This window comes from Lampetra fluviatilis, chromosome 64, assembly GCF_964198595.1.
Source record: "Lampetra fluviatilis chromosome 64, kcLamFluv1.1, whole genome shotgun sequence".
NCBI lineage: Eukaryota > Metazoa > Chordata > Hyperoartia > Petromyzontiformes > Petromyzontidae > Lampetra > Lampetra fluviatilis.
The window spans coordinates 7179566-7191993 of NC_136338.1; the positions used below are offsets into that span (position 1 = coordinate 7179566).

At 55.3% G+C, this 12428-nt stretch overlaps 2 protein-coding genes across 2 annotated transcripts in view; one reads left to right on the forward strand and one right to left on the reverse strand.

Annotated features, from left to right (window-relative positions):
• Positions 1-8439, reverse strand: part of LOC144951916 (alpha-1,6-mannosylglycoprotein 6-beta-N-acetylglucosaminyltransferase B-like) — a 51045-nt gene extending 42606 nt beyond the window's left edge. The window contains exons 1-4 of the mRNA XM_078882260.1: positions 8417-8439; positions 5354-5466; positions 4906-5032; positions 4158-4282 (exon numbers count right to left, since the gene is read on the reverse strand). Coding sequence (XP_078738386.1) covers positions 4158-4282; positions 4906-5032; positions 5354-5466; positions 8417-8439 — 388 coding nt within the window. The remainder of the gene's footprint in view (positions 1-4157; positions 4283-4905; positions 5033-5353; positions 5467-8416) is intronic.
• The window catches only part of LOC144951917 (uncharacterized), a 71610-nt gene that overhangs the window by 18658 nt on the left and 40524 nt on the right, over positions 1-12428 (forward strand). The gene's annotated exons all lie outside the window — the stretch shown is intronic.

The window sequence follows — 12428 nt, forward strand, 5'->3', positions numbered from 1 at the left end:
GCGGCGTACAGGGTGGCCCCGCACGCGGCGACGGGGTTCTCGCCGTTTTTCCTGATGTACGGACGGGATCCCGTTCCGCCTATTGAGGTGCAGCTGACGGACATTCCCGCAAGAGCTGACGCATGGCCGAAGGCACTAAAGACCTCCCTCATTTATTTGAGAGAGGCCCGCCAAGCAGCCGATGCCGCATCGGCCACGAGCCAAGAGAGTAATGTACGGATACGGGAGAGGACAGTGACAGCCAAGCCCTTTAAAGTCGGGGACCAGGCATGGCTACACTGTCCTCAGGTGCCGGTTGGCCTCTCCCCAAAGCTGCACCGACCCTGGAAAGGGCCGGTCGAGGTCATTAAAGCACTCCGACCGCAGTGCGTCCAGGTCCAACTGGGTAAGCGACGATGGTTTGTACACCCCACCCGCCTTAAGCCATACATCTCTCCACTGTCATCTTCACCAACATCACCACCAACATCACTGCCAACATCATCATCATCCCTACCCAGGCCAAGGTCGCCGACCACCACGCGCTGACCAGCAGGGGGTTCGGTGCCCTGTGTTCCCTTGTCACCTACAGCACCCCATGTGAGGCCTGACGGAGCGGCGGCACGAGCGGGGGCCAGAGAGACAGCGGCGCCAGGCAAGGCGACACCGGCACCACCGAACCAGGCACCACGACGAGAGGGCCTTTGAAGGAGGGGGCCGCCACGGTCATCTGCTGCCTGTGGATGTCCGGGCTGTTACGGGACGCTGGCTGGAGACCCGGGCAGGCCGCGCAATTGATTTTGTTGTGTTATATTGCATTGTATGGTTGTGGGGGGGTTAAGGGCTGTCGTCACTGTCAGTGGTGGGAGGCATGGGGAGACTTAAATGGTCCATGGGGGAGGCAGAACCGAGGATGGTTATTTTTTCTCCGGGGGGGGGGGGGGGTGATGTAGGGGTGTCAGGGGAAGGATTCCCACCAATAGGGGGGTTAGTGGGAGGGGTGATCGAGGAGATATAAGGAGAGAACGGGCGGGAAGAGGGGGCCTTTGGCGGGAACGATATTGGGACCGCTGGGGACAGGTGTGGATGGAAGAAAAGGATTAAAGGACGAGACCCCTGCAATCTTGTGTCGGCTCTCCTTTACACAACCGATGAAAAGATAATGCCGCTCGACTAATTCGGAGTGAGACCTCTGCTGTTAAACCGGAGCTGGTCATGAGCACACTGCCCAGGTATGGGAAACTCTCCACTTTCTTCACAACCGCCGCATCACCAATTCGGAGTTGTGGGGGTGGAGTGCCTGATGGTAAAAAATACCCAGGCAGGTGCTTAGTTTTGGTGGGGCTGATGGTAAGGCCCCAACTCTTAGTGGCACGCTCCAGTTTCAGCAGCAGCGCCTCCAACTCCTCCTCTGAGTGAGCGGCAATTACCAAATCATCGGCATGCATAACGTGGTTGACCAATAGGGAGCCATCCCTTGACCGCACTCAGGCATCGAACAGCCTCCCATTGAATCTGTACCAGATGGAGAATGGCTCCGACTCTCGGCCACGTAGTTTTACCCGAGCCCGCTTATCATCATGAAGGCCCTTAATGGTCGTGAGCAGAGGGTCAGGGACTCCGAAAGCACGAAGAACAACCCAGAGCCCAGGCCTACTGATGGTATCATAGGCCTTGACCAGGTCAATAAAGCAGAGATGTTGGTCTTGTTGGAATTCCCTACACCTCTGCTGTAGCAGACGAACAGAAAATATGGCATCCGTGCAGGACAGCCCTTTCCTGAAACCACATTGAGGCTCCACAAGCCTCTCCTCAGCGTGCCTAGCAAGGCAATGTTGAATATCCTTGCCAGGACCTTTCCCAGCACACTGAGTGAGATGCCCCTGTAGTCGTTACAGTCTTTGCGGTCCCCCTTCTTAAAGAGGGGGGCCACCAGGGCATCCTGCCAATCCTGCGGAACCCGTACAGTGGTCCAGACTGCTGTTATGATGTCATGTAAGGCAGTCTGTACAAACGACACCCTCCCTCAGAATTTCGCTTGGGAGATCATCTCTGCCCGGTGCCTTTCCTGGTCTCAGACTTTGGATCGCCCTCAGTACTTCCTCAACAGATGGCACCTCAGCCAGCCACTCACAGGGGGTGACTTCCTCTTGCAATATTTGAGGCACCGCAGCCTCAGCAGGGTCATCCCCACTTTGTGCCACGTTGTTTTCCTGACTGAGGGATTTCTCCTCCCCCAGGACCTCACAGAAATGCTCAGCAAATCTGCAAACCTGTTCCTGGGGGTCGGAGATCGGATCACCATTCTTTTCCCTAATGATGGTAATAGTTGTGGCGCTGCAGTTTACTTTTTGATGGAATTAAAGAGCGATTTGTGATCGCGGGCCACTGAGGCAGACTCCATCTCCTCAGCAACCCGCGACCACCACCTATCCTTGCAGCGCCTCATGGCTCTCTGAACCTCCGAGCGAAGGCTGCGGTAAGCCTCTTCATTCTCCGATGTGGGATGCTGTCGCCGATGAGAGTGGGCCTGTCACTTTTTCTCAGCCAGCTTGAACACCTCCTCTGTCAGCCAGGGTCTCTGGGGAGGTCTGAACCATGTACCCAAAGCAGCCATTGCAGCTGCATGAGCCACAGTCCTAATCCTCACCCATTTCCCCTCGACATCAGAAGGAGTGGGGGACGATGCCAACCCCAGCCGCAAGCGATGATTAAATTCTTGCTTGCAACTTTCATCAGCTAGCTGAGACCATGCCACGAAGGGTTTGAATGGGGTCCTGGGTGTACACCCACCACTGAAGTCGATGAATGGCAGGCGCATCTTACAGATGACAAGTCGAAGGTCAGTGGGCAGATCAGCTCCACGGTAGGTCCTGGTGTCACTGATCGCATCCGCTGTTCCATCACTATGTAGTCCAGCAGATGTTTATGCTTGGACCCGGCATGCATCCATGATGTTGTGTGGATGCGCCGATGCCCGAACAGCGTGTTGGTAATTACAAGCCCATGGCCTGCACAAAAATCTAGCCGCCTCCTGCCGTTGTTATTGAGCTGATCTGGCCCATGCCTTCCAATCACTCCAGACCAGGTGCCAGCATCATGACCAACTCGGGCATTGAAGTCACCCAACAAGATGACTCTATCCTGAGGGGCCATTATAGCTAGCACCTGTGACAGGAGGTCATTGAAGGCATCTGACTCATCTGCCTTGCCTGCATCCCTCCACGGATGTTCGTCTTCAGTGGGGGCATAAGTAACCACGACCACCACTCCTCGCCTCTGGTTGATAGGAAGGCGAGCCCAAAGTAGGCTGGGGCTTACAGCTTCCCACACCTCACCGCCACGCTCCGACGCCCCCTTCATTATTTTGTTCAGAAGAAGAGGCACTCCCTGTTGTTTGGCAGTCTCCTGCCCCGAGAAGAGGACTGTCCACCCCTCATGGTGGCAGGAGCTAGAGCTGGTCCACCGGACCTCCTGAATACCAGAGATCCAGGCGGTACCGGTCCAGCTCCCGACAGAGGAGTGGCAGCCTCTCCTCCACAGTGAGCGCTCGAACATTCCACGTGGCCACACGTAGTGGTTTTTTGTTCTTTCTCGAGGAGGCCCGAGGGTAAGGATTCAGTCTCCTGGCTCCGCCAAATGGGGTTTGGCCAGGAAACGTCATAGATGCCTGTCCCCCTGGGGCTTCCGGCACAAGCATAGTAATTAATTGAAGGTGGAGGGGTTAACAGCCCCACGCACCCATCCAGGTGGTCACAAACGCCATGACGGGAAAGGCCAATCGGAATTGGCCCTTCCCCCACAGCACTGCCCACGACAGCGTTGCCCGTCTGGAAAATGGGGAGAACATACAAACTCCTCCACACAGAGATGCACCCGAGTCAGAAATCGAAACAAGGTGCTTCTAGTTGTGAGGCACGAGCATCACCACTCCACTGTCTCCACCCTGTCACCCCAACGTCTTGGGTTGAGCAATACTGCCGCTGCTGCAGATTGTGATGCTGATGACAGTGGTAATTATGCTAATGATTATGGTGGTGATGGAGCCGATGTTCGCAATGCTGATATTGTAATGATGCTGATGATGATGCTGATGATGGTAATGATTCCGATGATGGCGATGATGGGGATGATGGAGATAATGATGTCGGTGATGGCGATGCTGCCGCCCGTGGTACCGATGTTGGCGCTCCGTCGCCGTGGCGGTGCCGAGACCCCGGAGAGCTTTTCGAGCGCATCCCGGATCCGGGAAACGTTCCCTGCCAGCGCCCGGATCTCCCGCACCACTCGGCCGCTCTCCATGCTGCGCGCCACATGGAGCACCATGGGTTTCACATACACACAGCCTCCACGGGTTTCACACACACGCAGCTCTCACGAATTTCACACACACCGAGCCCCCACGGGTTTCACCCACACCGAACCCCCACGGGTTTCACCCACACACAGTGGTAGCATAACTTGTCTGACCGATCATCTCATGATTAACATCGACACCAAAATCGCGATTCTGATCCACATGTCGAGAGGTATTCATAGGCAGCCGGTGAGCGTTCCATACCCGTGGAGGAGACTGGAGTGCCCGGATGCAAGCCACACATGTGAGGGGGCAACGCTCCATCCCACGCCGAAGGCACACATGGGAATTAGTCCACACTTTACTGCACCACCTTCTCCTGGCGATCTCAAGGTGCCTTTGATTAGCACTGTTGGCTATGTACGCTGCGAAAGAAGTTAACCTATGTACGAGCACGCACACGTACATCTCCTCCTCACCACCCATGGAAGGGACGGGGGTCTGCGTGCTTGATCCACCAACGCAGGGCATACCTGTGTGTGTGTGATCCACCAACGCAGGGCGTACCTGTGTGTGCGTGATCCACTAACCCCCGGACGTACCTGTGCGTGCGTGAACGCCGGGCATACCTGTGGAGGGTGGCGTTGAGCTGCAGCAAGAATGCGAGCGCCGAGTCCAGGCCACCGACACTCTGCAGCTTCATGTCGAGCTCCTCCAGCGTCTCGGTGAGGCCACGGAGACGCAAGGCCAGTGGCCCTGCGGGGTTACGGGGCGACCGGCACCGCTTATGCCCTACATGCGTGCGTGTGGGGGTGATGGTGGTGATTGTGGTGATGGTGGTGGTCGTGGTGGTGGTGATGGTGGTGGTGGTGATGCCGGTAGTCGTGGTGGTTACGGTAATGCTAGTTGTGATGATGATGGTGATGGTGTTGATTTTGATGCTGGTGGTGATGCTAGTGGTGATGATGGTGGTGATGGTGGTGATGGTGGTGATGATGGTGGTGGTGATGGTGGTGATGATGGTGGTGATGCCGGTGGTGATGGTGGTGGCATTGATGGTGGCAGTGGCTCTCATACCGGTCTCGGGGAAGCTGTTGCTCAGTGCCTCTGACCGCTCGGTGGATGCGCACCGATGGAGGAGATTCACGGCCATGAGCAGCACCAGGGCCATGCACAGCAGCAGCACACCCCTGCCAGCACATCCACGAAGCGGTGGCGTAATGGTTAGTGCAACGTGCGACGGACCTGGCCACCCAAGTTCCATTCTCGCTCAACGCCAGTCGCGAATATCCAAACAAATCTTGGGTCCTCCCCGAGGTCGACTCCGGCTGAAATAATTATTACTGTAATTAGTTCGGTGTGTGAACGTTACCACTCAGGAGACAAAGCCATGGTGGTGAACACACCCAACCCCTCTAATCGGTGCTCCCTAACAGCACTTGCCCCAACAGGTCTGTATAGGCTACACGGGGGATCTTTGTCTGCGGATGGGCACATAGCTGCGTGGGAATGCATCTATTGGCAAACTCAATTGGTTTTGTTGGCAGCGCTCCAATTGTAAATTGGCCGCATTGGACGCAGCATTGTTAATCGGAGCCCACTCTGTGCAGCTGTAATGGCCTGGGAAAGTTCCTGGGAAGTTTCTTAAACCACAGCAAGAAACCCACAGTACGCGCGCCTATCTGAGCCATATTCATCGCGAGGAAGCCAATGCTGCAGCACCCACGGGGTCAACCAGGCTAAACTCTGCTGGACCGCCCGAGGGCCGATGAGGCAAAAGCTGGGAGCCAGTTTGGGCACATCGCGACTGAATGTCAACGACCATGCAAAACCGCGCTCTGTGCGTGGCAAACGTAGTAATCGTAGTGATTTACTTGGTTGTCAATGAGAGCCCACATTTTTCTTCAGGGAAGGGTCCTGCCGTTGGCTTTTAATGTTGAATTCTGTTTCGGCCAATTTAACGACGAGTCGTTTTTATTATTTTACAAGAGGGAGGAAAGTGGAGCATCCAGAGAAAATCCATTCCGCAAGGGGAGGGGGGGTGGGTAACGCTCCATCCACGTACAGATGGAAACAGATGACGATTAGTCCACTTGCTGAACCGCCTTCTCCTGGCGGTACAGCGAGTGGACAGGAAAGGGAGTAATCACAACCCATCTGCGTGTGATCCACCAACCCTCGCTGCTGCCTCCACAGTGCTGGATCACAGTCCACGGCACGTGCAGCGTAGCGGGTTTGGGAGCGTAGCGCGATTGGGAGTGTGTAGGCGCACAGTCGTGGCGCGTGGCTGGAAGGCCGTGCGTTGTGCTCGCTCCTTGCTTCTCGTGATAAGGACATCATGGCTTGTTGATTGATGTCGACGCAGCGTGAGAAACGCCGTTTAAGCCTTACGCCGCTTCTCAAGAATGACCCGCGGAGAGATTGTTAAAACAAATGAAATTGCAGCATGAAAATCATAGCAGGCACTGAGGAGTAAACTATTAACTTTTTATTTTTTTAGCAGATAAGGCCCACCGAGCTATTGGCTCTTTTTCAGAAGTGACCTGGCCACAAAGTATAGCCCAATGAAGTGGCTTATCACGTGTACATTCATAGCGGCAGCCAACTATACTGAACGCATGTTGATTCTAAATGTGGAGGTGAAAAACCGGAGGACGAGCGGAAAAATAAATCCAAGTGGCTACGGGGAGAGAAAGACACGCACGCTCCAAATATACAGCAGGCGTCAGGCTAGGGATCGCACATACAACCTCCTGTATACCAGGCGAGGAAGTTAACATCTCCTAACCACTGTGGCACCTCACACACAAGATGGGTCGACATGTCGACATCTGTCTCTTACTCCATGGTCTGCTGGCGAGTGACGAAAGAGACAACAGACCTGAGATGCTCACTCATTACACTGGTCTACAATTTTTAGACTTCGTCTGCTTCAGAGATGAAATGTGCTGTTTATTATGGATTTTGATGTGCTGAATTCAAATATGGGGCTGTGTGTGGGTGAAACCCATGGTGCTCCCGTGGTGCGCAGCGTGGAGAGCGGCCGAGTGGTGCGGGAGATCCGGGCGCTGGCAGGGAATGTTTCCCGGATCCGGGATTCGCTCGAAAAGCTCGCTGTACCTGGGAACCTCGTTTCATCGCAACCCAATCCATGTGTGAGTCTACGGGTCTCTGTGTGAGTCTACGGGTCGGTGTGTGAGTCTATGGGTCGGTGTGCGAGTCTATGGGTCTGTGTGTGCAAGTCACAACACTCAACCCTCGCTCCCCGACTCGCGCTCACTAAAACGGACTCACCGACCCACCTCCCCACACACACGCGCCCTCACCTTTGTCTGCGCGAGAACCCACAGACGTGGACCACTCGCATCTTCCTCTCTCCACTTGCCTCGCTCTACCTCGGCGATAGGAGCTGGCGCAATGGCAAAGATAACGAGTTAGAGAGAGAGCCTTGAGAGGAGAGAGCGGCGTGAGAGGATTGAGAGGATAGCGACAGAGGGGGAGGCGCTTCCACCACCACCATCACCGTGTCCAGGGCGACACGCACCTGGCGGGGCGGAGACCGGCGTAGCCCCTCCCCCCTCTCTCCACAGCCCCCCTCTCTTCTCCACAGCCCCCCCCCCTCTCCACAGCTCCCCCCCTCTCCACAGCCCCCCCCCCTCTCCACAGCTCCCCCCTCTCTCCATAGCTCCCCCCCCCCTCTCTCCATAGCTCCCCCCCTCTCTCCACAGCTCCCTCCCCCCTCTCTCCACAGCTCCCTCCCCCCTCTCTCCACAGCTCCCTCCCCCCTCTCTCCACAGCTCCCCCCCCTCTCCACAGCTCCCCCCCCCTCTCCATAGCTCCCTCCCCCAATCGCAGTGGAATCTCCCTTGACATCCGGATTTCTCTATCCTACTCATTTCCACCCCCGCGCTCAACTCTCTCATCACATTGCCCAACCATCACCCTCCACCCTCATCCCACGAATATCAGTCCCCGCCTCCTCTGCCGGGCACCATCCTTTGCCTCCATACCCACGTGCATCCTCTACGTGCAGCGGAATTTACATAGCAGACCCACGCAGTCGTTTGTCAATCTTTAGCTCTCCGATCCATACCAACTGCGTGCCATGTATGTGTCGTGCCGTAGATGGGCCGCACTTACCGGCAGTGGTAGACGGGGCCCATCTGGAGGCGGTACCTTGTACCGTCAGGGGAGGGGCTGCTGGGGGCTCAGGATCCCAGACAGCTATGCCCCTCGGTGCTACCAACGGGAGGGGGGGGGGCTGCGGGGGATCTAGGATCCCAACGCAACCCCATCCCTCGATAGGCAAGGGGCATAAAAGGGCACCTCCCCAGCCGATCGGGACGAGTTGAAGACCGAAAACCAGCGAGATAGGACCCGGAGACCCCTAGCCCCGCTGTCCGTATCAGGGCCGGGACGCTGTGCGGCTCAGTGGTGAGACCCTGGGAACCCCTGGCCCGACGTCCTTGTAAGGGCTGGGTCCAGTGGGTCATTGGCCGGAACTCGCACCCTGGCTAGGGCGAGTTAGAATAGCCTCCCCCGAGGCACCCATTGCTGGAGGACCCTGAGTGTAGTCCTGTGTTAGGGCACGTTAGCCCGGAGGCAGTACCTCCCCAGACAGTGGTACAGGACAGTAACCCTGAGTGTTCTGGGACTGTACTGCCGAGGTGGTTTAATAGTGTTGCCTCCAAGAACCGTCTCCAGCGTCTCCTGAATCCACAACACTACATATGTATTGCCCCGCTCGTTTACCTAGGAAAGTCTGTCTCAAGACTCTAAACTAAACTTTGCATTTTATTTTACCAGGTAAAGCCCTCCGAGCTATATAAACACATTTCCTGAAGCGACCAGGCTATCACAAATGATAGCTCAACGAAGTGGCTTATTATCACATGAACATTTATAGTATTGGCCAAATATTCTCAACGTGTGATTTTTTTTATTTTAAATGTGGAGGGGAAAACTGAAGGACCTGACCCAGACAGAAATCCATACGACCACGGGTAGAAGATGCAAAATCCAAATATACAGGCGTCGGGGTTGGGATCAAACCCACGACACCTTGCCACCGTGGCACTAGTGGGGCGATGCTGCTGCAGCGGATTTCTTAGCACGGGGATGTAACGCGGCCACTCGCAGTTGACAATGTGTCGGATGTGGAGCTGAGTGGACTTGCCGATGACCGGTACCAGCGGTGTCAAGATCGGACTCTATGGAGGAGTCTCGTGAAGGACGCTGCGACTGGGCAGTTGGAGGCAATCGCCCTCCAGCAACAATGGAGGGCAGAGCCACGCTCACAACAACGTGCAGAGCACCAGGTGGCTAAAGCACAGCAAGTTGGCATAGGGGGCCAGTCAACCCATGGCCCCTCTTGGATCTGTCCTGTAACGTGTCAGCGGGTGAGCCTTCGAAGTTTCCACGTGGCTTTAACGTGCACATCGCCTTGTACAGGTGTCGTGGCGACGTCACCGCCACTTGGCGGCGGCTGCTGCTGTTGAGTGAAGGCTTGGTGCGTCGCTGTGAAGGCAGAGGCTTGAATCCGTGCCCTCGTGAGTGCCAGAAAACGGGGGGGGGGGGGGGGGGTGGAAAACGCCTGCACCCATCACTCGGACATCACACGAAGACTGCAAGACGTTCGTACCGCTCGCATTGTAACCACCGCACACGCCTCGATCGACCACAGGATTTATTATCGATTCCACTTGATTACACCCAGGTGAGTCTCAAGACTCACGTTCAGGAGGGTCCGGTCGGGTGTTTCGCAGTCAGGGGGTAAAGTTGTTGCTGCTGCAGTGATCCCAGTCGAGTGATCTGCAGGGCTCATCTCTCAGCATTGGCTGGGGGATGTGGTTGTGGCCAAAAGCAGTGCCACTGCTCGCGTGTGCGCGTGGGTTTAGCTATGGGGAGGAAGCCGGAGGGAATCCCCATGCAGAACAGGGGGGGGGGGATAGAGACAACAAAGACCCCCCGTGAAGCCTGAACAGACTGCTGGGGCAAGTGCCGTTCGTGAGCAACACCTATGAAGGCCGGCACGGCACACGAGGGGGTGGGTGGCGAACACCAGGCCCTGCCGCCTTTGTCTCCCGAGTGGCGATGTTTACTACACACTGCAACAGGTACTCATTTTAGGCCCAGGACCGGTTCAGATAATCGTCACTGGTGTTGGTGGCCGTGAGTGGGAATCTAACTCGGGTCACCAAGTTTGCAGTGCAGCGTCGCGCTCACCGCTGAAGAGACCACACTGGCACACGCACGCACAGGAACACGCGCTCCACAACAGAAAGGATGCCCGAGTTGGGAATCGAACCCAGGGTGAAATTCTTGCTGCCGAACCCGACGGAAGGCAATGGCCAAAAAATCCTCCTCCCTCAAAGTAGCACAACACGTCTGTGACCGGTCCCTGCCAACATCCCGTCGGCCACACGGCCTTAGCAGCGTTATATTTGTGGGTCCCGGATGCAAGCAAAACTCTGGACTCTGGGTTTTGACTGTCTCATCAGCATTATAAAACGAGTGACTGCCGATGAGATGCAACTCCTAGAAGGCTGCGTGACTGAAGGGATGTGTTAAAAAAATATATACTTGCATTGTTTATTTAGAGGGACGGGCACGGTAAGGACTTTTTAAATCTAGATATGAAAACTAATTTATTAACTTGTTGTTTAGTTTGTTGTCCTCCCCCGCACCTCCGATTAGCACGGTTGGCTGATGTACGGTGCGAAAAGTTAAACGTACACACACACGTACATGTGTGAATAAACTTCACCACCGTAGTTACAAGTCGTTTGGCAAGGTTGCGTGCGGTGGAGTAAAGTGTGGGTACATCCCACCTCTATTCTCCAATGTCTTGGTACGACGTTGAAGAGTAGACCAAATCCTCCTCCATGAAGGTTTTTTTGGTTAGATCGTGTAAATATGTCTGGTTAAACCCAACACAGACATTTAGTAAGGTTTGTCACATTAATAAAACATGCCAATTCGTTACTAGTACAGCACTAACCGGTTGTGCGTTGTAGAGTTATCCCACAGCATTTACAATTCGAGTAGCCGTGACACTTCGCCAGATTATACAACCAGCCTCACGAGGCGAAAGTCAGTTGTGGAGAAATCCTCCTCCTGTTATGGTCTTAAATAGAGGGGATAAATGTGATGTCGTCACCTGTGAGCCAATCAGGTGGGAACAATATAACCCAAAAAAACCTCCTCTATGGATATTGGCCGCAAAAGCCTACGTGTTAAACAAATCCTCCTCTACTGCACACCACCACGTGTCCCACCCATCATCACAACCTCCTCCCCCTGCGATTCCTGACGTATAAGTTGCTTCGCTCCACCCTCCTCCACTGGCACACGTGTCCCGTACACGCAACCAAGGAGGCGGCGGGGGTTCCACAGGCCTCTCCGTGCCGAGCCCACATCATCACTCAGCGTCCACAGAGAAGCAGATGGCATGTGGTAGGATAACAACGGTCAACACTACACCACCACTGGCACCACCGCCAACGCAGTAATCACCAACCACGAACCCTTGCAAATAAGCAGCGGACGCATCACCGGTCCCTTGCGCTACTACCGACCCAGCGCGCCGAGTTCGATTCCCGGCCACGGCTATTAAACGTTGGTGAAGAGCGAAGTCTGAACCGTTTGTGAAGCACCCCTCGCCCCTGCTACCCTAGTGGTGGTAGTGCTTATGCCGGCATGAGCAGCGATGCACAGAGCACCGAGCGAGAGAGACTCACCCGGAGCACAACATAGGACTCGCTTCCTGACAGTACCGACTCAACCCTCATTACGCTCTCATCCAATGACCAACGTTGATCGTGCCGATTGTTGCTGGCCACCTCGGCGCTTTGGGCCGGTGCTTAGTGGCTGTGTACAAAAAAATAAACACACGCACACACCTCGGCTCAAGTGCTGGAGGGAGGAGTGGGTTGGCGATCGCCGCCAGAGTGATTGTGAGTGTACTGGTATGCGTGAGTATACCGGGATGAGTGAGTATATGAGAGTGTGTGAGTGTGAGTGTATCAGTGTGTGCGAGTGAGTGTATCGGTGTGTGTGAGTATACCGGTGTGAGTGTATCAGTGTGTGTGAGTGAGTGTATCAGTGCGTGTGAGTGTATCAGTGCGTGTGAGTGAGTGTACGAGTGTATCAG